Source organism: Ostrea edulis, chromosome 7, assembly GCF_947568905.1.
Source record: "Ostrea edulis chromosome 7, xbOstEdul1.1, whole genome shotgun sequence".
In the NCBI taxonomy this organism is placed as follows: domain Eukaryota; kingdom Metazoa; phylum Mollusca; class Bivalvia; order Ostreida; family Ostreidae; genus Ostrea; species Ostrea edulis.
In genome coordinates, this window is record NC_079170.1 from 24826057 (window position 1) to 24848146 (window position 22090).

Here is a 22090-nt window from a genome sequence, read left to right on the forward strand (position 1 = left end):
TTTGCAAGAATTTTGAAAGTACAGCGCCATGTTATTTCGTTATGTTATTTTACGTTTGCAAAACAATTCTATTAGAAATAAAATGATTTTCATCACAATTGACGTCAGAACTGAAATTAAATTGTAGCAATCCATTAGTGCATGATGCTCAGGGTCAATAATCTACAATCCGACTTAATGAAGTTGATATCAATGACCAATATTCATTACATTTAATGATGGCCGTCCTTCTAGATTTTATGAGTAGTGGAAATTACTACCCATATTACTTTTCTGCTCTATTAATTCCATTCTTCTTGTAAACATGGTGATTTCTATCGGTACAAATATCACCAGTTCTTAAAATTAATTTGTACGAATGGGCTATATGCTCAACACATTATGTAGCAAATACACGAAGTTTGTTTTACGACATACTGAAGTAGGACGGCATGGGATAGTGTTGTATCTCAGTCAGTGAATTAGTTAAAATATTAGAAATACAGACGCAACATTTTCACTCTTTTTCTAACAGACAACAGCAGTGCTGTAGCCCGCCATAATGGTAAGTTTGTTTCAGTAGAATTAGCGACGGTAGATTGAGGAAGAATTAACAAATCCCTAATTCGTCCGATACAATGAAGTAGACCTTATATAAGATTTATTGTAAAAGCCATATACATGTATACTGGTAGTACCAGAGATTGCAAACCCACATCGGGAAATGAAATGAATGATTTATTGCAGGCCTGTGCTGCTTGTCCACGTACTTATATTTGCAATGATCATAAATACAATACTAAGAACACAGAGTTAACATTGATGTCAAAGTGAAGTTAGTAATGCTTATAAATTTGGTGTTTCGCAAACATTTTCTTTCAAACCTCACAAGTGAGTTTTATATAGTGTTGTGACACGTGTGGATGATAAATAAACAACAAGGAAACGTTCACCACCCGGAATATATATACCTGATTGGGATCATCTCCTACCAAAGCAAGCAGAGCGTCATTTTAAAGAAGCAAAACTCTGAATTCAACACGTACAACGTCATTTATTGTACTATAACAAGGATATAAAAGTGTTCTGTCTAGATAAATTACTATAGCATTTTTAAATAACATTGTCATTCATGAGCTGAGAAAGGTGTGGGTACATTCTGTTACACAGGGAACATAAAGACACAAGACAGTAGATACATGTAGAACAAATATATCATCAAAGACAGGGTTTATGAAAGAACATCGGTGTGAACTAGTATATTCCCCCGAGATCAAAGGTTAATGAGAAAAGATTGTGACGTCACAATACATATCACGCATGTGCAGAATGTCTTTGTCATAATAGAACACACGTGGAGGATTTGTCCTTACTCCGCTCCACATTCTGTTGTTGCTCCTGCAGCAGCCTCATCATCTCGGCGTTTCCGTTCTGTTCAGCATAGTTGTATGGGGTTTGTCCTTCCTAATAACGACAGAGCAGTATCGATTAGCAAGGTCTCGCTAACGGGTGTTTCAGACAGGATCCTTCACCTCGGGTCACGAGGCAAAGGACACCTACGTGACTTAAATTAGAAAAAAATTGATGTTCGCAACTTTAAAATAATGTATGGGAGAAGAAATATACGAGAGCAGTTACTGTTTCGCAAATAAACATAGGCAATAGAAAACATTTTGAAAACTTATGGGACCCCAGCGAGTATGTCCCAAATGAAAATGTAAAGATAACGATCAGTGATCAATCTCATAAATTCCAACAAAATAGTTAAGAGTAGGGCAAACACGGTCCCCAAGACAAATTTACAATTCATGTACATTAGAAGTAACTGGCCATCTTTTAGAAATGAAAAAAAAAGATTAAAACATAAAAATTACTTACATCGTTAGTCGGTGATATGGCCGGATTATAAGAGAGCAGGATTCTGACCGTGTCCAGTTGATCCCTTGCTGCTGACATATGGAGAGCCGTATTACCAGCCTAGAAACAGTGTATACAATCAGGGGATGGTTTTGAATGACAACAAATCTACTTTTCTAAGAATTTCGAATTCGGTTTGCTATAAGTCTCGCACTTCTTTATCATGGAACCCTCACATATGACAACCAAAAATAAAGCAACACACCAAAAGCCCCCCCCCCCCCCAAAAAAAAAACAATAACATCCCCAAATCCCCAACCAAACAACCAAGCAAACAACAACAAAACTCAACAAAGCAAACATCCCCCCAAATAATGTATGCATGAATATCCCACCAACATTTTCAGATATGAACTTTTGATTACTTTTATTACATAAGATCTGGCAAATGTGATAAATTGTCTGTATTATGTTTTTTGCCAGTTCATTTTTATTAAAATAAAAACTAGAATGACAAAATTACGCCATACATACTAGTATATGACGATAATGAATTGTAAACAATGTGTTAAACATTCGCAACTAAAAAAGAAGACAGAATAGACAATTATATAACATTTGTATCATATAGTAAAGTAGATAGAAAATAAAATGAGAAAGAAAGGTAGTAAAGCCCTTTCAGAGCAATTAGCAGCAGTTAAAGGTACACAATAAACACAAGCTACCATGTGAATAATTTAGTAATGCAAAACAAGAAATGGACCCGAAAACGGATAGGGAACTGCATTGTATGGATATCTGACAATAACAAAAAGTGCCTGATGGTATCAGGAATTTTGGGGTGGTAATTTTTTACCCTTACAGATTCAGAGATGATGATGACTATTATATTGTATCTATCATATGCAGAAGATAGAGCCAATAAACTGTAAATATTGTGAAATAACACGTGGTGCATATGACACGAGGTGCGTGCTGTGTAAATTTTATGACCTCAACCTTTTACCTTCAATAGGGATTTGCCCTGTGCTCGCTATTTCCAAAAACACGAACATAAGATTATTTGAACTTATATACAGGATTTATTTGGAGAAGTTTTCATTCATGTAGAGAGATTTAAGAGTAGGAGAAAGGATGATATATTTTCTACTATGAACTACTCCATGCCATAAGCTTCGTTATTTCCAATGTTAACTCATAAGCATGCAGGAAATACTGAATACAAAGTCACAGAAAAGTTAAAATTTCAAAATCATTTCTACCTCATTATGATCATCATTCTGTCGTAAGGAAAGCACATTTATTGCTTACACCAATTTTATAAGAAATGCCAAACACATGTGTTACGTCACGTGGAAAGTCAGTTTAATCGACAAGTTCTGTAATACGGAAAGTCAATTGAACAAAAGGAGGAATATCAAATTGACAACATACTGTCCTAATGAGAATCTGACTTATTGACGACATATTCCTCCCAAAGCTACTATTACGTATAGAAGAATCTAGTTTTGTTTAAAGTATTTGGATTCGTTTGAAAGACTATTCAATAAATGTCTTATGAAGCCGTAGTTGTAACTTAAGATTGAAACAATTGAATTTTTCTTATTCATATCTATGCATTTTATACATTGCAAGGAGAAATGAGACTCACAGGTATGGCCTTGACGTTGATATCTGCTCCATTGTTCAGAAGTTGTTGCACCATATTGTTTCTGCTGGTAGGATTATTTCTTAATATTGCGACATGTAACGGAAATAATCCCATCTACAAGAAAATAGTGAACTATAGATAAAAAATCGTCCAAACTTCATTTTATGCATTCAGATTAAAACATAACACATTTTATATCTAGCTCAGTAATTGTTTTATACATTTTTACAATGATTTAGAGTAATACCTGAATGTATCTTTTCATTATGAAATATAGTAGCAATCTTTATTTCACTGATAAACATTATTCGTGTAATGCAAAACAAGGAAATAAAACGTATTCTTAGTAATTCATATAAGATAAATCTTAAAAATGGTCTCACCTGGTTCAGGTGTCACTTTGTGAACAATTTAACAAATTGTACCTTCGAAAAATACATGTATTATCGAAATGATATATGTCTACAGTAAGTATAATTTTAAACCGCTATAGAGCTACCTCTCGATGGTAATGAGGAATATTACTGTTAACAAGTTTCAATCTATAATCTATACGATATCAAGAATTTTCTCTACAAACTCTAGATGCTTTTAAATTCTCAATAAAGCTGCAATGCTCGAAGCTGTGTCTGGAATGTGATACATTAAATAAAGTATGTAAATGTAAACTATACATTTAGAATGCATATACATGCATGTGTCCAGGTATCCGTGTTTGCCCAACTATCTATTTTGTATTGCTTATAGGAGTTATGAGATTGATCACTGTTCGTTATCTTCACCTTTCATGCATGCGAATATGAATTCAGGTGGGCACTTTTCTGTACATATATGTAAAATGAACGCATTGTGAGGTGCTAGTTTGTATTTCAATTGTAAACGTAGCAATGTGAAAGGTAAAGATAACGAACAGTGATAAATCTCATAACTCCAATAAGCAATACAAAATAGACATACTAGAGGTGGGATCAGGTGTCTAGGAGGAGTAAGCATCCCCTGTTTTACATTAATGTGTGAAACAATACGTAATGTGCTACATCACCGTGTTGGGTATGTTGAGATTAAAGTAAATGTAGCAATGTATGAGACAATACGTAATCTGTTATATCACCGTGTTAGGTATGTTGAGATTAGCGTCTGGATCTCTCAGTAGGTCATCCAGTTCATCTGGATTTTCCTCCTCTATCACTGACGTAATAGATTCCTGGTAAAGAACAAAAACAACGTTAATTCAGTATCATTATTTGCTCTGTGATGTGAATGTATGAAAGGTGAAGATAACGACCAGTGATCGATCTCATATTTCAGTATTTCGTTGAAAGAAAATCGAAACCTTTCTACGTCGTACGACACATAATTATGATAGACTTCTTATTAAATATAGATGGTATATTGGTTAGTTAATTTGAAATATATAACATGGTACTGGTGGTTCATATCATTCAACTCGACACAAGAGACACACATTTATCACACTTGCTAACAATGATATTGATTATTTGAACAGTTTTGTCCTGGCGACATATACTTTTCATTATAGACAGTAATCATGTACCTTTTTACAAAGTGTAGTTAGGAAATATTTTCTTTTCGTTTTATCTTTTATTCCAAACACATGGATTTTGCATATGATTCAATCTTACATTAATTAGGCAATTATTTTAAAAGGTTTTTTTTTTATCAAAAGATGAAAAATAAAATACGATAAAATAGATTTAAAAAAAAATCATTTCCTTTGTTGATGCCCTTAAGCACAATGCTGAGAGTTGCTCATAGATATAGCTTTTTCTTTAAATGAATATGTCTCTCTTTCTTGTATCTATGGAACAATGGAAGCAGTATATATCATGCTACATAACAGGAAGGGAAGGATTTGATACTACATGCATTTCTGATTACAACAAACATTTCAAATTACAAATCATAAATAATCCAGAGTCGAGATACTGTAAGCGTATATCTAAGTGTAAGTCTGAAATCAAACCATCAATCAAAACTTTTTGTGCGTCCCATTGATGACCTATTTTGATTTTCTTTTTTTATATGTGAAGAAATTGGTCGCAAATGAGATACAAGCAAAAGTTTGATTAAAGCAAATTTACTCCAGAATGTTAGACAGTAACTGGTTAAGGTGATGTCTAAAATTGCGTTACACGGGTTACAGCATGCATCAAATGGCAGGTGATGATTAGGAATCAAAAATAGTAAATCTGAAATAAAATTGTTAATAAGCAAGTACAATCAGGTGCGCCTTTCTCACCCCTCCAGCAGATTCGGGCCTCGCCATAACAGGAGCCGGGACTGGCTGTAATAATTATAGTAATACTATTTTAATTTTAAAAATACTTCTATATTTGTGTAACATATACGTAAAGACTGATACCCATTGTTATGTATATTAACACAGTCTATAATTAGTATAATATGAATATTGGTATTATTTATAAGGATCTATTCTTAAGAAAATTGTCTAGATACAGGTGGGGTATATAAATATAGAAAATAGAATTATGAAGCTCAAAAACTTAAAATATGATTTCAAGTATGTACATGAACATCAAATTCCTGAAAAATAAATTATACGTAAAATATTACTAAATTCAAAATGTCATTTTTCATAAATATAAATCAAACATAATTATAATCAGATGGTTTTTCCATGCTGAAATAAACGTGGAGTACACCCAGAGAAGAAACAGAGAAATACAGTGACTTTGAGTTGTTTAATGGCTGATTCTAGGTACGAGTTGGTAGTGTCAAACGCATTTCTTAATAATTATTGGAAAGTCGCTGAGTTGCTAAGACGGAGCATTGATATCAATCAGACAAGAATTTAGTTGCAAATGTGAGCAAGCTGAAATTCACCTGGAGTTTTGAGATGCTTTCAGACGTGAGTTTGGAATGCATTCTTTCTTATCCAACGGAAAAGGACCAAATTATTGCGCTGTTAATCAAATTGTATGGCGAATATTCTGTGTACATCCAACACAGATCAGACAGCATTTTACATAATTATGACAACTTAAACATGCATGTTTCTAAATATTGAACAGTTTACGGATAAGGAAAACTAGGTCAGATAAATTTACCGAGATTATGTAATTGTTTTCTAACACAATATAACACTTGTTACTTGTCTTGTAATATTATAGTCCAGCTTCCGTTATTCTGGTGATGTGATTATTAACCGATTATCATCGGTTTTCATTGGTATAATTAATTCATTTTACGAGCGGGACAGAGTGTTTGAAATATCACATTACTTCAATGGTGTGAAAATAGCTCTAGTGAAAATATCGCTTTTGATTAACAGGCAAATGGTGACTTTCACTACTAGAAATGTAACAAAATGATATCGAACTCTGATTATGCAGCAAAGTAATAATCATGTCGTGAGTAATAGAATGGAACTAAATATTTCAATTCAAATTTCTCTGTAGGTAAGAAAAATAATTATATAAAGAATATCATTAGATAAAGATAGGGGAAATACATATAAGAATAATTATAAGACAAAAAGAGTTGGTACAATATAAATGTTAGACAATATTAAGCTTACTGTGTCCTCCACGATCCGTGGTGTTTCCTGGTGAATTATACGGAATGACACTCGTGTTATCATTAATAAAAACAGTATGTGATAATTATTATCATTATTAAACACCAGTGACATGCATGATTCAACAAAGTAAATTATTGTGTCTTGATCTACATGACCTTTGAAACAACTAAAATCAAAAGATAACGATGTCATTTTAGAAACATCAGTCACTTAAGCTGTATATTTCTAAATCAGCAACATAAATTTCTAACGGTATGAAAACATATGACAAACGAAAACCAACGGTTTTACTAATGCAGATTTCGATCTTAGCCGTACAATTTGGCAACTTCTATCAAATTGGGTGTTAATATCAGAAATGAAGATACCAAGGATATATTTTATGTTAGGGAAAAAACCCATGATAACCATGCACTTTTCAAGCAAAACACCTCTGATCAGTAACACAACACAACACAAAGGGCAACTAAATTAGATTACCGCAAACATTATCGAATAACATAATATGGTCGTATTCTCTTTAGAGAAGTCGACAGACAGCCTATACGCACTTCTCTTCGGAAACTTTCATGTTTTGATTCTGGAAAACATGTAAATACCGCAACCGGTGACGGTTATGCTTTGTACGACGTTTCGACTCAAACATGCCTGAATTTACATACATGTAACAGAGAAGTTATTTCTTCAACTTTATCAATAATTAATACATCTGTCACAAGGAAACCAACACTTATTAACAGTTAATCCATTTTCAAGTGTTCCCTGTCCCGGGTTTGAATTGCGTGATAATTTCTATGACGGTAGAAAAAAAATCGAAATTTCGAAGTTGGAAAATTAGTCAAAACAGGAAGGTTTGCGAAGAGAAGTGGATGTAGGCTATGCTTGTCCATTTCTCTAAAGAGAATAAATATGGTCGTAGTTAGTGCCCCTACCAATGGTCAAAAATTATACTCGATCATGCAAACCCATGCACTATATTAAACTAAATGATGCATGCACACATTTAATGCTCATCAATACGAATCCGGGATCAGCATGCGACAAACCTCTCGATCGGGTTCGGGATCTCGATTTCCTTCTGGTAATGGCGTGGGTTGAAGGACTCTAGAAGGAGAGAGCGGCGGCAGAGAAGGTGACTCAGAGGCCCGATCGGAGGGCACTGGAGACTACATATATCAATAATCAGACTGTCAGGATGCAGTATCGCATTAACATATCTTATCGTTATTTACAATAACTGTACAAATTCTGTTTTTCACAATAACCCTCTTCTGTTAATATCAATTTCAAAATAATTTAAGGAATATTCAACCGTTGTTATTCGATTGAATTTATGCAAATATAATATATTTAAGTATGGACTAATAAAAATATCAGAGGATTGATAATTTGATCATGGTTTTACGTCGGTTTCGGAATATTTCAGCCATTTTACGGAGGACAATATCTAGAATAATCAATGTGAAGTACAGATCGAGTTAAAGGGGAATTGCATCTGAGAAAGTCATATTTACGCGGATACTAGATTGTCAATGATTGCTGACATAAGGAAAGGTGAAGATAACGAACAGTGAAACCCCTATAAGGAATACAAAAATAGAGAGTTGGGCAAACACGGATCCCTGGATATACCAGAGGTGGGATCAGGTGCCTAGGAGGAGGAAGCATTCCCTGTCTACCGGTCAAATCCACCATGAGTCCTATATCTTGATCAGGTAAACAGAAAAATCTGAAGTCAAATCAGTATTCCAAGAACGGCCTAACAATCGGCATGAAACACTTCAGAAACATTTCATACAAAGATAGGTTGTAGTGGTGAACTAGAAAATGCTGACCTTAAATGATACCTCTGTACCATCGACGTGTTTGCCAGTAGCCTTTCTCTATTTAAAAACTGATCATACGCAGAACAAACTCTTGCGTATTGAATCAATTGAGAGATATAAACCTGTCGACAGGGGATGATTATTCCTCCTAAGCACCTGACCCAGCCCCTTGTGTATTCAGGGGTCTTTATTTGCCCAAATCTCTATTTTGTATTCCTTATAGCAGTTATTAGATTGATCACTGTTGGTTATCTTCACCTTTCGGAAACACCATATGCAGGTGATTATGGATTATTGCTACATAAATGTGGGAAGTTGACGATGGAGAAGCTGAAAATAATCCCGTATGTCATAAAGTTGAGTTGTTAATATTTATTTTCAATAAAATATCCAAGTACGAAGCAGATAATTTAATATTGTTAAACATGAAAGTGTTATATATATGTACATGCTCTATTGAAATTTGCGGATATAATATTATTTATACCACCCAAGTCAACAAGACACTCCCCTGGAGAGGAATAATCCTATGGAATGTGAAGGGTCTATATTTTCTAAATATTGTGATATAAGAAGTCAAAGTTTTTCTGCAATGTCGTTTGATGGGGGTGATAATTTGCAACCAATCGTACATGAAGTATACGATGTTGGTTTTAAATATATGTTGGGATCATAGACATTATAGCTAATTGATACTTCTGTGATATGACTGGCCTGGGTTTTGGGAGAGTCTACGGGGATCGGCGATCTCGGGTCTAAAACAAGCTTTAGGGAGAACAGAGGGCATTGACAACCATTGTGCAAGTGTGTACAAAACTGATTTACGTGTATGTCTTTGGCTTTGATGTGAAAAAATACTGTATAAGTCTGAATCATTATTCGTACAAAATACAGAAAACAACAGTGCTCTGAGTGATCAAAAGGAGGATGGAAAAAGTCAAGGTCATATAAATATGATGATACCATACCTGATAATGAGGCTCAGGGGAGGTCGCTGGTTGAGGCTAAAAACCATAAACACACAGTCATCTACAGCATATACTTATACTATACTAGCGATGATGTCACAAACAGAAGAGAGAATCCTTGAATGATTTAATAATTTTAATAAAATGCAGACATTTTATGTGCAGTGTGTGGTCTTTATAGAATACAGCTGAGAAATTCTGAAAAAGGTCGAATATTCTCTTTCAAGCAGAAACCAAACTCCATTCTTGACATGCGTTGCCGTACTACATCATGCGAGCTAATTACATTTTGATATTGTCTGTTAATCATGTTCAAAACAGGAGGTAACCATCCTTTAATGCTTGTACACTCATTGTGTTGGGTTCAGAAGTTGGATAAAAAGTGTCTCTCTAAAATATGTCCTAAAAGAGACCAAGTTCCAATATAAATGATTTTAAAAAATCCTGCTTGAACAGAGAGTTATAAATCCACAAAATTTTGTTATTATTTCATACAATTGTACTGTTGTTGTGTGAAAAGACAATGAAATGTTGAGGATCTAGATTAAACCTACATATAACGGAGCGTCTACTTTTACAAAAACGTTAAGTACACACGATATAGGGCTGCAGAATTATAGTGTTTGTTGGCAATCATCGCACAAAGCTCTAATGGCGATGCGTGAAAACTGGGTTTTTGTGAATTGAACAAACTATTAAGCACGTTTTACAAAATCTGAGAACATGTTTTCTTAAGTATATCCAAAAAAGGAAATGCATATCTTCAATGTCTGCGTAACCACTGCTTAAAAGTCTTAATGATATTGAATGAGAACTGTCGTAGTTTTAAGTTATGCAAACTAAACCAAATGCTATTTCAAAAATGATGAAGTTATACAAAAGACAAATCTGAGCAAATGTTTTCTCATATTTCTTCACAATAGGGGGCGTACATCTTTCATGAGTGCATAGCTTGAATAATCTTAAATGAATCCGTTACATGTTCTAGACGGTAGGACGGAAAGACGCAGACAAATAAAATAAAAAGGTACAAAGTTTAAAGACAATTTGTCTATACCACTTATCAAAGAATTATAGCTATGACTGGCAGTTGTCGCAAACTACAATGGCATCTACATAAGTATGTACACACTTACAGTGAGTATGGCAGTTTTCTGTCTTCTGAGTAATTTTACGACATCCAAGTATTTCCTGCTTTCTGCTAACGCAAGAGCATCGTTACCATCCTACAAAAATAGCTTCTCCATATAAAAAAGCCTTTCAAATAACCAAAGTTTGTAATTTTCTATTCTGGAGAATTAAATTTACAAGCACAACAATGTGTATAAAGTTAATCGCCATGTATTTGTGAAGGGAATAAGCAAAAACGTTTGCCCACGCGCTTTCATTCGTTTTCAATATGTTAGCAAAAAGCAATCTCTTGTCACTACATTAAAGTAAGTCATATATAGCAATAAAAATGTCTGAAATCAACAGATTGTCAAATAAATTTTTTAAGTGTTGTTTTCGTAAACAAAAGAAGCATCATTTCCACAAATTATATGATTCTGAAATGTTGACCAGTTTGTAGAAATAAAGCTTATTACTTTTACGGAGCAATTTTCTGAAACTAGAAAGAAATAGTAGTTAATGTGAAATAAAAATCCGTCATGATGAATTTACCCCATTGTCAATAGCAAAGCCCATGTGAATTTAAAAAAAGCCTGAATTAATGTTTTACACCTTATAAGGAATTGATGGAATCCCCCCCCCCCCCCCCCCCCCCCGCACAATTGTTCCGCGTATTCTATACCCTCTTAATACACAGTACGTTTTGTTACATTCAGTTTGAGGTTTACTCAGCAAAAAAAAAGAAAAAAAGAAAAAAAGGAAGCAATCTCTTTTGCTAATAATACCTACCAAATCTTTGTGAGTTGGATCCGCTCCCCAATGAAGCAATTGATCCACCACATTGTACATTTGGTTATCTGGTCTCAAACTAGTTTTCTTTATTGCCAAGTTAAGTGGAGTGTCCCCTTCCTAACAAAGATAAAATAAAATACATTAATTAACAGAGATAAATAGAATACGTTAACTAACAGAGATAAAATAGAATGCGTTAACAGAGATAAAACAGAATGCGTTAACACGGATAAAATAGAATACGTTAACTAACAGAGATAAATAGAATACGTTAACTAACAGAGATAAATAGAATACGTTAACTAACAGAGATAAAATAGAATACGTTAACTAACAGAGATAAATAGAATACGTTAACTAACAGAGATAAATAGAATGCGTTAACTAACAGAGATAAAATAGAATACATTAACTAACAGAGATAAATAGAATGCATTAACTAACAGAGATAAAATATAATACGTTAACTAACAGAGATAAATAGAATGCGTTAACTAACAGAGATAAAATATACGTTAACTAACAGAGATAAAATATAATACGTTAACTAACAGAGATAAATAGAATGCGTTAACTAACAGAGATAAATAGAATATGTTAACTAACAGAGATAAATAGAATCCGTTAATTAACAGAGATAAAATAGAATACGTTAACTAACAGAGATAAAATAGAATGCGTTAACTAACAGAGATAAATAGAATGCGTTAACTAACAGAGATAAAATATAATACGTTAACTAACAGAGATAAAATACAATGCGTTAACTAATAGGGATAAAATAGAATGCGTTAAGTTAACATTTTTTCGTGGGAGAGAAATACTAGTAATCTATATATGAACAATATTCACTATCTTCATGAACAAGCCAATAATTATGCAAAATGCAAATATTATTTCTGAAACTGAAAAATTAACTTTAAAACTCATTATACTACATGCATGTCAATTTTTGTTTTCATGCGATCCCTATAATAATATTTTGTTATAATCTGAATGCTTACATAATCCCTGAGGTTAACATCCGCTCCGCCTTCCACCATTTTACTCAGGAGGTTCAGGGCTGGATGTTGGTACAGATTGGTGAACATGTAGTGAATGGCGCCAGCGCCATGCTGCAGGAAACAAAACACACATGTAAACTGCTACAAGATCTCAACAGTGTTGTAATAAAAGAGGTGAAGATAACGAAAAGTGATCAATCTCAGAAATCCCATAAAGAACACAAAATAGATAACAGGGCAAAAACGGACCCCTGGAAACACCAGAGGAGGGATCAGGTGTCTAGGAGGAACAAAGGTGAAGATAATGAACAGTGATCAATCTCAGAAATCCCACAAAATAGATAACAGGGCAAACACGGACCCCTGGAAACACCAGAGGAGGGATCAGGTGTCTAGGAGGAACAAAGGTTAAGATAATGAACAGTGATCAATCTCAGAAATCCCATAAAGAACACAAAATAGATAACTGGGCAAAACGGACCCTTGGAAACACCAGAGGAGGGATCAGGTGTCTAGGAGGAACAAAAGGTGAAGATAACGAACAGTGATCAATCTCATAACTCCTATAAGCAATACAAAATCGAGAGTTGGGCAAACACGGACTCCTGGATATACCAGAGGAGGAGCCATGTGTCTAGGAGGAATAAGCACCCCGTTTTGACCGATCACACCCACCGTGAGCACTCTATCTTGATCAGGTAAACGGATATAATTATACATATACATGTACATGTGTTGATATTACAATATGTAACTTTCTCTAATATAATCAAACTAGACATTCATTTGAACATCTACTCTTCATATTTTAATTTCTGATTTAACTTGTTTCTTTTTATAAGTTATGTTTTCCTGCTTTCAACATTTCACCTGATTTGTGTAGTACTTATACATAAGTATGTCGAGAATAACACGCAACGGTTGATTATCGATCAATCTTTTTTTCGATGAATATAAAATACGCATTAATGACACATGTAAGCATATGCTTACTTTGTTGAGAAAGTTGCAGTCCGCCCCCTGTTGAACACAATCCAGTGCTTCCGTCTCGTTGTTGTCCATCACCGCATCTATCAACCGTCCCTGTTAGCAGATGAAATAAGAAATGAATTTCGATTGGTAACATTGAACATAAGTACATCAAACATCACATTTCAGTAATTTTAGAGCGAAATGGTTGTCTCGCAAGGTAAATGAAAACTAATCTAAGATTATTTTAATCATATTCATATAGAAAATTAGCATATTGATAAATAGAAAAACAGTCGAATCATATCAAATAAATGCACGTGGGATCATAATGTAAGCATTCCATTATTTTTGTGTAGCACCCTACGGCATCCTCGGCTGTCAATACACCTACCCCGTACAAATCTCCTATTGACTTTGTGTAGTAATTTCGGGCTTCCTCGGGAGTCATCGAACCATCTAGAACGTTAGCGAGCTCAAAATATTCTTGAGCCATCGCTAAATCATATGGTGTTCTCAGACTCTAAAAATAGTAAGAAAATTGTTAAACAGTTCAATATATATGATTTATTTCCGGTAATGAAACATACATTAAAGTGTATATTATTGTACAAATGATACAGATAATTTGTTGACGTACCCTGTTTCGTATATCGAGGTCTGGTTTGTGCTCTAGGATCATCAAACATGTCTGGAAAGCCAATCGTAGGACGGCGTGTTTGATGACGAGATGGAGGACAGTGTCCTCTTCTGTGGCGGTTGTGGCGTTCACGTCACTTCCGGTTTTGATAAGGGCAGCGATAATATACTCCATGTCTTCTCTCCCGCTGGTTGCGACAACATGTAACGGCGTCAGACCATCCTGTATTGACAAAGAAGAGAACGTAAAACATCTTGCGACGACAAGGAATATCACCAAACCATCTGTAACGTGTCAATGTAAACAGACAGGGGTGAATGCACAGAGTAGAAGTTAAAATTCTTATTTCCCTTTTTTTGAAATAATTAATTTATGATATGGATTATAAAAATAAGGTACCTTGATCACCATATTGACATTTCCCCCCACCAGTCTGGTTAGCTCCTCGGCTTTCCCTTCCATACAAGCTTTGTAGATCTGTTTCTTTACAGAAAATAAAACTGAGTTAGAAAACTTAACAGTTATACCCAGAGTAACCGTGCATTGTAGAGAGTATGCATTTCAATTATATGCATGCTGTACCGATACTTTTGATTATCAGTGTCTTTTTGTAGGTCTTTAAGAGTGTTTTGTTCTACAACGAAATACGTGTAAGGACAGCCACCACTAAATTTCACTTTTAAACATACATGAGGGCATGAACAGTAACGCTTCACGGTCAGCATACTTTTCACGGTCAGCATACTTTTCACGGTCAGCAAATTTTTCACGATGCGCTAACACGCTTCATGAAGTATGCTGACGAAAAGCCCGGCAGTTCTTGTCCTTATGTATTTTCAAAAATCAAATATATTTCTTAAGTATGCAATTTTATTTTCATTTATTACCATTTCGCATTATTCTATTTCATCTTTATTTCAGTCGATGGTGGTAAACCAACACGCATTTCCTTCGCTTGATGATATAATGGCTATTTATAGATTTGTTGTTAATGTCTGTAATTTCTCCAACACAAATTTCGAAATACATGTCATTTGTATCTCATGCAAAATTAATTCAATGGTCCATGTTTTTTTTAACCGTAATTGATCATGTTTATAAACATAGCATTATTATGCATGTTTCCGTTCTATTTGATTTAACAATGTTTCCAAATATACTGTTTGTATATATTATAGAATTCTTTTTTTTTTTATATACATTAAACGATTCATCTAAATTCATCATCATAGGGAAAGGGGCGAAGCTGTAAATCAGCCTGTGGAAGTCTGTGTTGCATACGGAGATTATTCACGATTTAGTATTTAGGATTCTGTATGCATTAACACCCCTCCCCCCCAAAACAAGCAGTTAACAATTATTGCGACTTTTGATAGTTACAAACATAGGTTTCATCGTCTATATCCCCGAAGAATCTACCGTAAACCGAATATGAACAATCTACCGTAAACCGAATGTGAACAGTCTACCGTAAACCGAATGTGAACAATCTACCGTAAACCGAATGTGAACAATCTACCGTAAACCGAATGTAAACAATCTGAGCGCATGGGATAATTTTATATCATCACCTGTTGTCAAGTATTGCTTACATTTACTAGATATTAAGACACCTCGGGTGTGGTTTCTGTTCCCAGAGGGCAACACTATGGTTTTTTTCAAATGGATCTCGACCTATCAGATTCGGCTAAATGACATAAAGGATGATGAAAAGAAATATCAAAAATTATTAGGCTAGCATATAACCCCCCTCCTTATCATTCACGCTACATGTATGTCCAAATGAAATTGTATGGATGTGATAGTGTTTGAAAACCACGCTTCTATGAATGCCTTGTGGTCAACAGGCAAATAGGAATGCCCCGTGATATCAGCTGCTTATCATGTGACATTCATACCACGTGATTTCCATTTTTTGTTAATGTTGATCACAATTGTATTGTGTGTCGTATAACTGTCCACAGCATCCCCTCCATACAAGTTTTAATAGAACTTAAAAGTTTGATAACTTCATAATATGTTACTACATGTATATTTTCATTAAATGAAAGAAAGCAATGATACATTGTAATTGTATCCATGCTAACGAGTACCCTTATACCGTTTCTGACTGTAGCAGTTGTATTTTATTTTCTTATGATTTCATGTAGATTTTTTAAATCACGAATTGTTTGAACAATTTGTACACTGGAGTTCAGACAAAAAAAAAAAAAAAAAAAAAAAACAACAACAAAAAACCAAACAACCCTTTAAAGTCTGATGCTAAGATTGATCAGCTTATTGCATGATTCTGACATTTGTAAAACAGTCAGACAATGTTATGGATCTTACTGCAGACCAATTCATTTTCTTGCCTGTAACGACTAAAAACCCATTTGCAGAAAGAGAACAATCCCATTAGAGACGGTGTAATATAACATCGTGTCAATCTGGTGTTGATTTCAGAACAATTGACGATCGATGATTATAAAATATTAACATTAAAAGGAAACACACAGTTTTACGTAGCTACAATGTGTAATACCTGTATATGTAAATTACTTAGAAACAGCCAGCTTAGATTGATGATTAAACATCTTAAATCAAATCGAAGACAAAAATGTGCGAAAGGCACGCTCTAGACATGACTGAAATTGTTAAAAATAGTGGACGGTTCGTTGTTTTGTTTGTTATCTAAGGAGCTAGAAATCGTCGAAGGTAAAACCCTCGTTAAAATATTTGTCTACCTCAGTTTTAAGTACCACATACGCTCACGTTGCTGTTGTGTATATTTAAGTATCTACACACTTTCCCGGTGATTTAAATGGATTGCCTTAAAACGTATAGCTGGTTTTTTTCCTGACTGGTTAAATTTACTGTCAATTACCGAGTTTAAATAATATAAATTAAGGCCAGTGTTTTAAACTGGGACATAAGCTGATTAACGATTTGAAAGTATTTTTATTCATTTTTATCATATCATTTATTGTATTCATTTTAATGTATTTTCATATTCGTGTATTTAGATATATAACTCGATAAGTAAAGAATTACATTTAATTACGCGAAAAAATAAGATTAAGGTACTTATTCCCATGCCGACTTGGAACATAAAATGCGGGGTAATGTTGTTTATGGAATATAAACACACATCTTTTTATACAGATGAAAGTGTCTAACACTACAAGAAGGCCGTACTCTTCGATAAAGGTAGATTTGCACACATACCCAAATATGGTTAAAAAAACCCAAAACAACAATACACAAACACACAAGAGCCATCAACAGTCGAAATAAAGAAATAACTCGTCGAAGTTACCGATTAATCATTGCTCGTCAAAAGATTTCTGTCAAAACATAGAGCCCCCGTTCCCAATAACGAATTTGGGTTGCCATCGTCCGATTCTTACCTTTTTGGAATCGGAATCATCCTGATCATTTACAAACATCGACATTTTCTCCGGGTATTGTTTTAGTAAACACAAAGAAACTCCTCATTAAACAAATCGATTCTGTTTTCCCCGACTAAAGTTCCTTAGATGTTTGCTCGCCATCATCTAGCTCCTTAGGAGACACCCGGAAACTTTTACGTCATCGCCCCAGCAGACGATCCCTAAACACGGACACAAGAAATCGAAATCAGAAAGCGTTGGAATTGCTCAGGTTTTCAGTAAGAAAAAAATGGACGAAATATTCTGATAACATATTTCCTTGGCCATTGATAAAATGTTGCTTATTAACGTATGGACGGATTAAGTTTTAGCTGTGATAAACAGGCATTTAAATGTCTGATTTTATCGTCTTGCATACCGGCTAAATTTGATAAGGCCAGCCATTTAGATTGGATACATGCAGTTACATTTAAAACACCGCCATAAGTGGCGCTAGGTGTATTTTAAACGAATTACAAGCCTTGCCAACTCTTATGTGGTTTGTTTTGTTTAAAAAAAATGACAATCACTTTTGAACTATTATTCGTTCTTCAAAACATACTGAAAATAGATACGGAGTATATGGCATGTCAAACGTTTGCAATATTTGATCTTTTTCATTTGAATTGTATAATTTTCCTTCTGTATTCTATATTTTTTTCATTTGAATTGTAAATTAAATGTAAATTAGTGAATACAAGGCTTCCATTTGAAAAGATTAGAAAAGTGCAATATATTTATTTGTTGATTTGGTTTGTTTTTGAAAGTTCATTTAATTAAGGAAATTAATTCAGCGGCGTAGCTAGGTTTTTTTTAAATAGTTATAACCTTTTTCGTAATATGTAATAAAAATTTAACAAAAATATTTGTAGCTACGCCACTGGTCAATTTGATAGTAAAATGTATTATTGAATTATAATTTAAACTCTCTCGTAAAACGCATTGCTTGTTTATAAGACTTTATCAACATTCTTACACAGTATAAAGTAAGTTTCCGTGAAATGGCGCCGTACGATTTTCCAAGATTTGGCCCCTCTACTATTGTTTTATTGCCGCGATAATATTGCCCCGCATCATATAGAGTTACTAAAGTAAACTATAAGAAATTAAAAGGTTTTCTACTAATTTTATACGATATAAAGTAAGTTAGGCCATTTTAAAGTTATTTAGAAGTCGCTTCGCGAGTTTGATACGCACACCACTCCATCTTGAATTATATATAGTATAAAATAAGTGGATCTTACTTTCATTTCTTAAATATCACGACTTTGTGAAGATTACGCTCTTTGACTGTGAGGCAATATATAAAAATAAATAAAACCCAACACAATCTGCACAATGTTGGTTTATACCCAATAACACCCTGTTATTGAATATATTCCTTATGATTTAATTAATCTCTAGATGAATACACTTTTGATTATGTTTTTAGGATGAATATCACACAAAAACTTCAAGCGTCGAGGACATCACGATGCTTTACTTAGCAGATTATGTTGTGTAAAATGGACAGAAATTATTACTATCCCCTATTCTGGAATTTATGAACAGTGATTGTAAGTAATATGATGAATAATTTTAAAGAAAATATAAATATTACATTATGCGAAGCAATATTGCCGCAGCAACAAAATAAAAACAACTCAGCCAAACATACTATGACGTGATTTCTAGGATGGCATATTACGTCAAATTAATTCATACTATAGACCGAGGGATAAATTCTAATAACCAAATAAATTCAGTTTTTTTTTTTTTTTTTTTTTTTTTTTTTTTTTTTTTTTTTTAGATCTGTGCAAAATAAGGAATGATGCTCAGCTATTTAAATTATATATCAGAAAGGAAATTAATTATTGTAATATACGTACGATATACATTGCGGGTTCTAAACATATAAGATTATCCTATCCCAATTATTCATAATACAGAAATGGTATCTCCATGTAAAAAATAGACCGAGGAATAGATACAAGAATATTCAAACACTACTAAGGCCTTCAATTCATAGTCTATAAACATTTCAATTCCCTGGATAATTCCATCTTGTCTATGAGGATCAGAGTTCTAGTAAAACATTACCATCATACTATTGACCCAACTTTAATTAAGTGCCCATTTTCATACACATCGAGAAGATTACTGGATCAAGACTCTAGATACTGCTTTTTGATATGAGCGCAATGACAAAGTAGAAAATGTTTGGATTCTTACTACTCCACATGGGATTAATGTGAATATGACGGAACTCTTCCCCCAATGTACAGAGATGTAAGCGTAGTTATGGACGTTGTTTATACAAAACCGAAATTTACTCTATTTTTTCATTCAATTCACCTCTTCCTTACGTCCACAATCAGCAGGCATGCTATCGAGGCCATCTTAGGACTAATAGATATCTTAAGATAAACTTAGGATGTATCTTAGTCTTAAGTGAGGCTATCGAATCTGTCCTAACTTAAGATATATCCTAAGATTTCTCCTTAAGTTAAGACATCACTAGACCCGTCCTAAGATAAACTTAAGATATGTCTTCATTTTGTATATGCTTAAATATGGCTACTGTCTATTTGTGTGTACAAGGAAGAAGGATAATCCAATTGAAAGGGATAGATTACATATACTAGATGACCATGCCGAGCATCGTGAGTGAAAACCTACTAACGCGACCAATGGTCCATGTTGAAAACTCTCACCGGCCAACAATGACGTCACGTTCACTTCCAGTGTCTCTCCACATAATGGCAGCTCTACGCTTCATTCAAGAGATCGTTGCAGGCGTCCACAATATTTCAAGACAAAGCACAGGAAATGATGTTAATGATTTTACAAATTGTTTAGTCTGATTTTTCAAACATTACATAGATATGCCAGTTGCTGTAACTGAATTAAACCAAATAAAGAACGATTTGCATGAAATTTTTCTCATATATCAAAACATTGTTGTACTTATGTTAAAATCAAATCACCATCCACCAATAAACGCTTAGGCCTATAACTACATCAAGTGGAATGATCTAACTCGTGTTCTGTATGTATATCTACATGTAACAAATTTTAAGACATAATAAGGAGATTTGTTTTGATTAAATGCATAATATTTAATAGAGTCTTGCAGTGGTGTAATGTAAAGGCGAAAGTAGCAGGGGTTTAGTTCCACAGGCCTCTCTCCAGTGTGTGTGTGAGGGTGTGGTCTTATTCAAGAAATTGATTTTAAAAATTAAAATTTTATACACTCAGCTTGTATATCTCTATACAATTTTACAAGTCATAAAACAGTTTAAGTTTCAAGTCACTAATATTATTGTTCATTGGTCTGTAATGCTACGTTTCTTAAGAACTATCCTAAGAATCTCTTAAGTCTATCCTAGTTAGGATAGTCCTAAGAGAGCTTCTATGTCCATCTTAAGGTATGTCTTAGAACCATCCTAAGACTCGTCCCAAGATACATCTTAAGTCATGTCTTAGGACTATTCCTGGGAAACCTTCGATAGCATGCCTGCTGGTCTGCATCACATACGAACAAAACTTTACTCTGATCCCTTGAAAGTTTTGAATAAGTTATATGAAGATACCATTGTAAATCCCTATTTGGATTTTCATCATCAGAATACAGACTGATTTCTGTGATTATGGATGTTACCCATTAGAGACTCTTTAGACTATCACAAGTTACTGTTCATTAGATTTGAAATTACTATCAACATTCTTGGTCATAAAAACGTTCATTTTTGCATTACATCATATTTCAAGTTCAAGTCTACACCATGTATTTCCTACAAATATACTTTCTTCCAATGCAACCGAACTTTTTAATTACAAAATTTTCAGTGCTTAGATATACATTCGATAAATGTAATATCCACCTCCATGTTCTTGTTCTTCTTTAAACTACAATGACACTTCAAATCACTGATATTAAAAGGTCCGAAATTCAGAAAGCCCCAATCCTTCAATAAATGACAGTGAGTCATCTCTGTTATTATTTCAGATTCTGCCAGACGACATGCTAAATATGAAGAGGAAAAACTTGAGTTCTAATATCGTATTAGACATGTCAACACAAAAATTTGTACCAGCTATCTTTCTATGTTTAGGAAAGTTTATGTGGGGAAAGAATATTGACCAGAAGTTTTTGTCTTTCAAATGATTCGATACACGAGAGTCAATTCTGCTTTTGATTAATTTTCAAATTACCGACAAATAAGATGGTCTTACAGAACTTTCAACAGTTTCGATGCAAATACAAGCCACAATCTAATTAAAATCAGATCTTCTCTAACTGTTACACCGGAAAAGGATCTGACAGCATTGCATTTAAGTTC

General features: G+C 33.9%; 1 protein-coding gene across 13 annotated transcripts; it reads right to left on the reverse strand.

Annotated features, from left to right (window-relative positions):
- Nucleotides 1–1013: 1013 nt before the first annotated feature.
- LOC125653505 (poly [ADP-ribose] polymerase tankyrase-1-like) lies at nucleotides 1014–18103 on the reverse strand. Of its 13 annotated transcripts, none has more exons than XM_048883041.2 (17): nucleotides 17748–18101; nucleotides 14758–14835; nucleotides 14359–14580; nucleotides 14113–14241; nucleotides 13743–13832; nucleotides 12750–12860; nucleotides 11743–11862; nucleotides 10980–11069; nucleotides 9844–9879; nucleotides 8096–8215; nucleotides 7047–7073; nucleotides 5748–5792; nucleotides 4599–4691; nucleotides 3488–3601; nucleotides 3099–3116; nucleotides 1858–1956; nucleotides 1014–1443 (listed from the first exon to the last, which is right to left on the reverse strand). In XM_048883041.2, the coding sequence occupies exons 1-17, from the start codon at nucleotides 17790–17792 to the stop codon at nucleotides 1318–1320; spliced, it is 1563 nt and encodes a 520-aa protein (XP_048738998.2). In that variant the 5' UTR covers nucleotides 17793–18101; the 3' UTR covers nucleotides 1014–1317. The 13 variants fall into 13 exon arrangements, with proteins under 13 accessions (XP_048738998.2, XP_048738996.2, XP_048738999.2 ...); XM_048883039.2 differs by having other exon boundaries at nucleotides 14758–14841; XM_048883042.2 differs by lacking the exon at nucleotides 3099–3116 and having other exon boundaries at nucleotides 14758–14841; nucleotides 17748–18103.
- Between the last annotated feature and the right edge of the window lie 3987 nt (nucleotides 18104–22090).

Bases quoted from the DNA above. Each gene is read 5' to 3' on its own strand.
- LOC125653505 (XM_048883039.2), bottom strand. From the start codon at position 17,792: ATGTCGATGTTTGTAAATGATCAGGATGATTCCGATTCCAAAAAG. The intron at 14,242-14,358 runs GTACGTCAACAA...TACTATTTTTAG, and splicing joins ACCTCGATATACGAAACAGG to AGTCTGAGAACACCATATGA. The intron at 7,074-8,095 runs GTTTGTCGCATG...ATAATTCACCAG, and splicing joins ATCCCGAACCCGATCGAGAG to GAAACACCACGGATCGTGGA.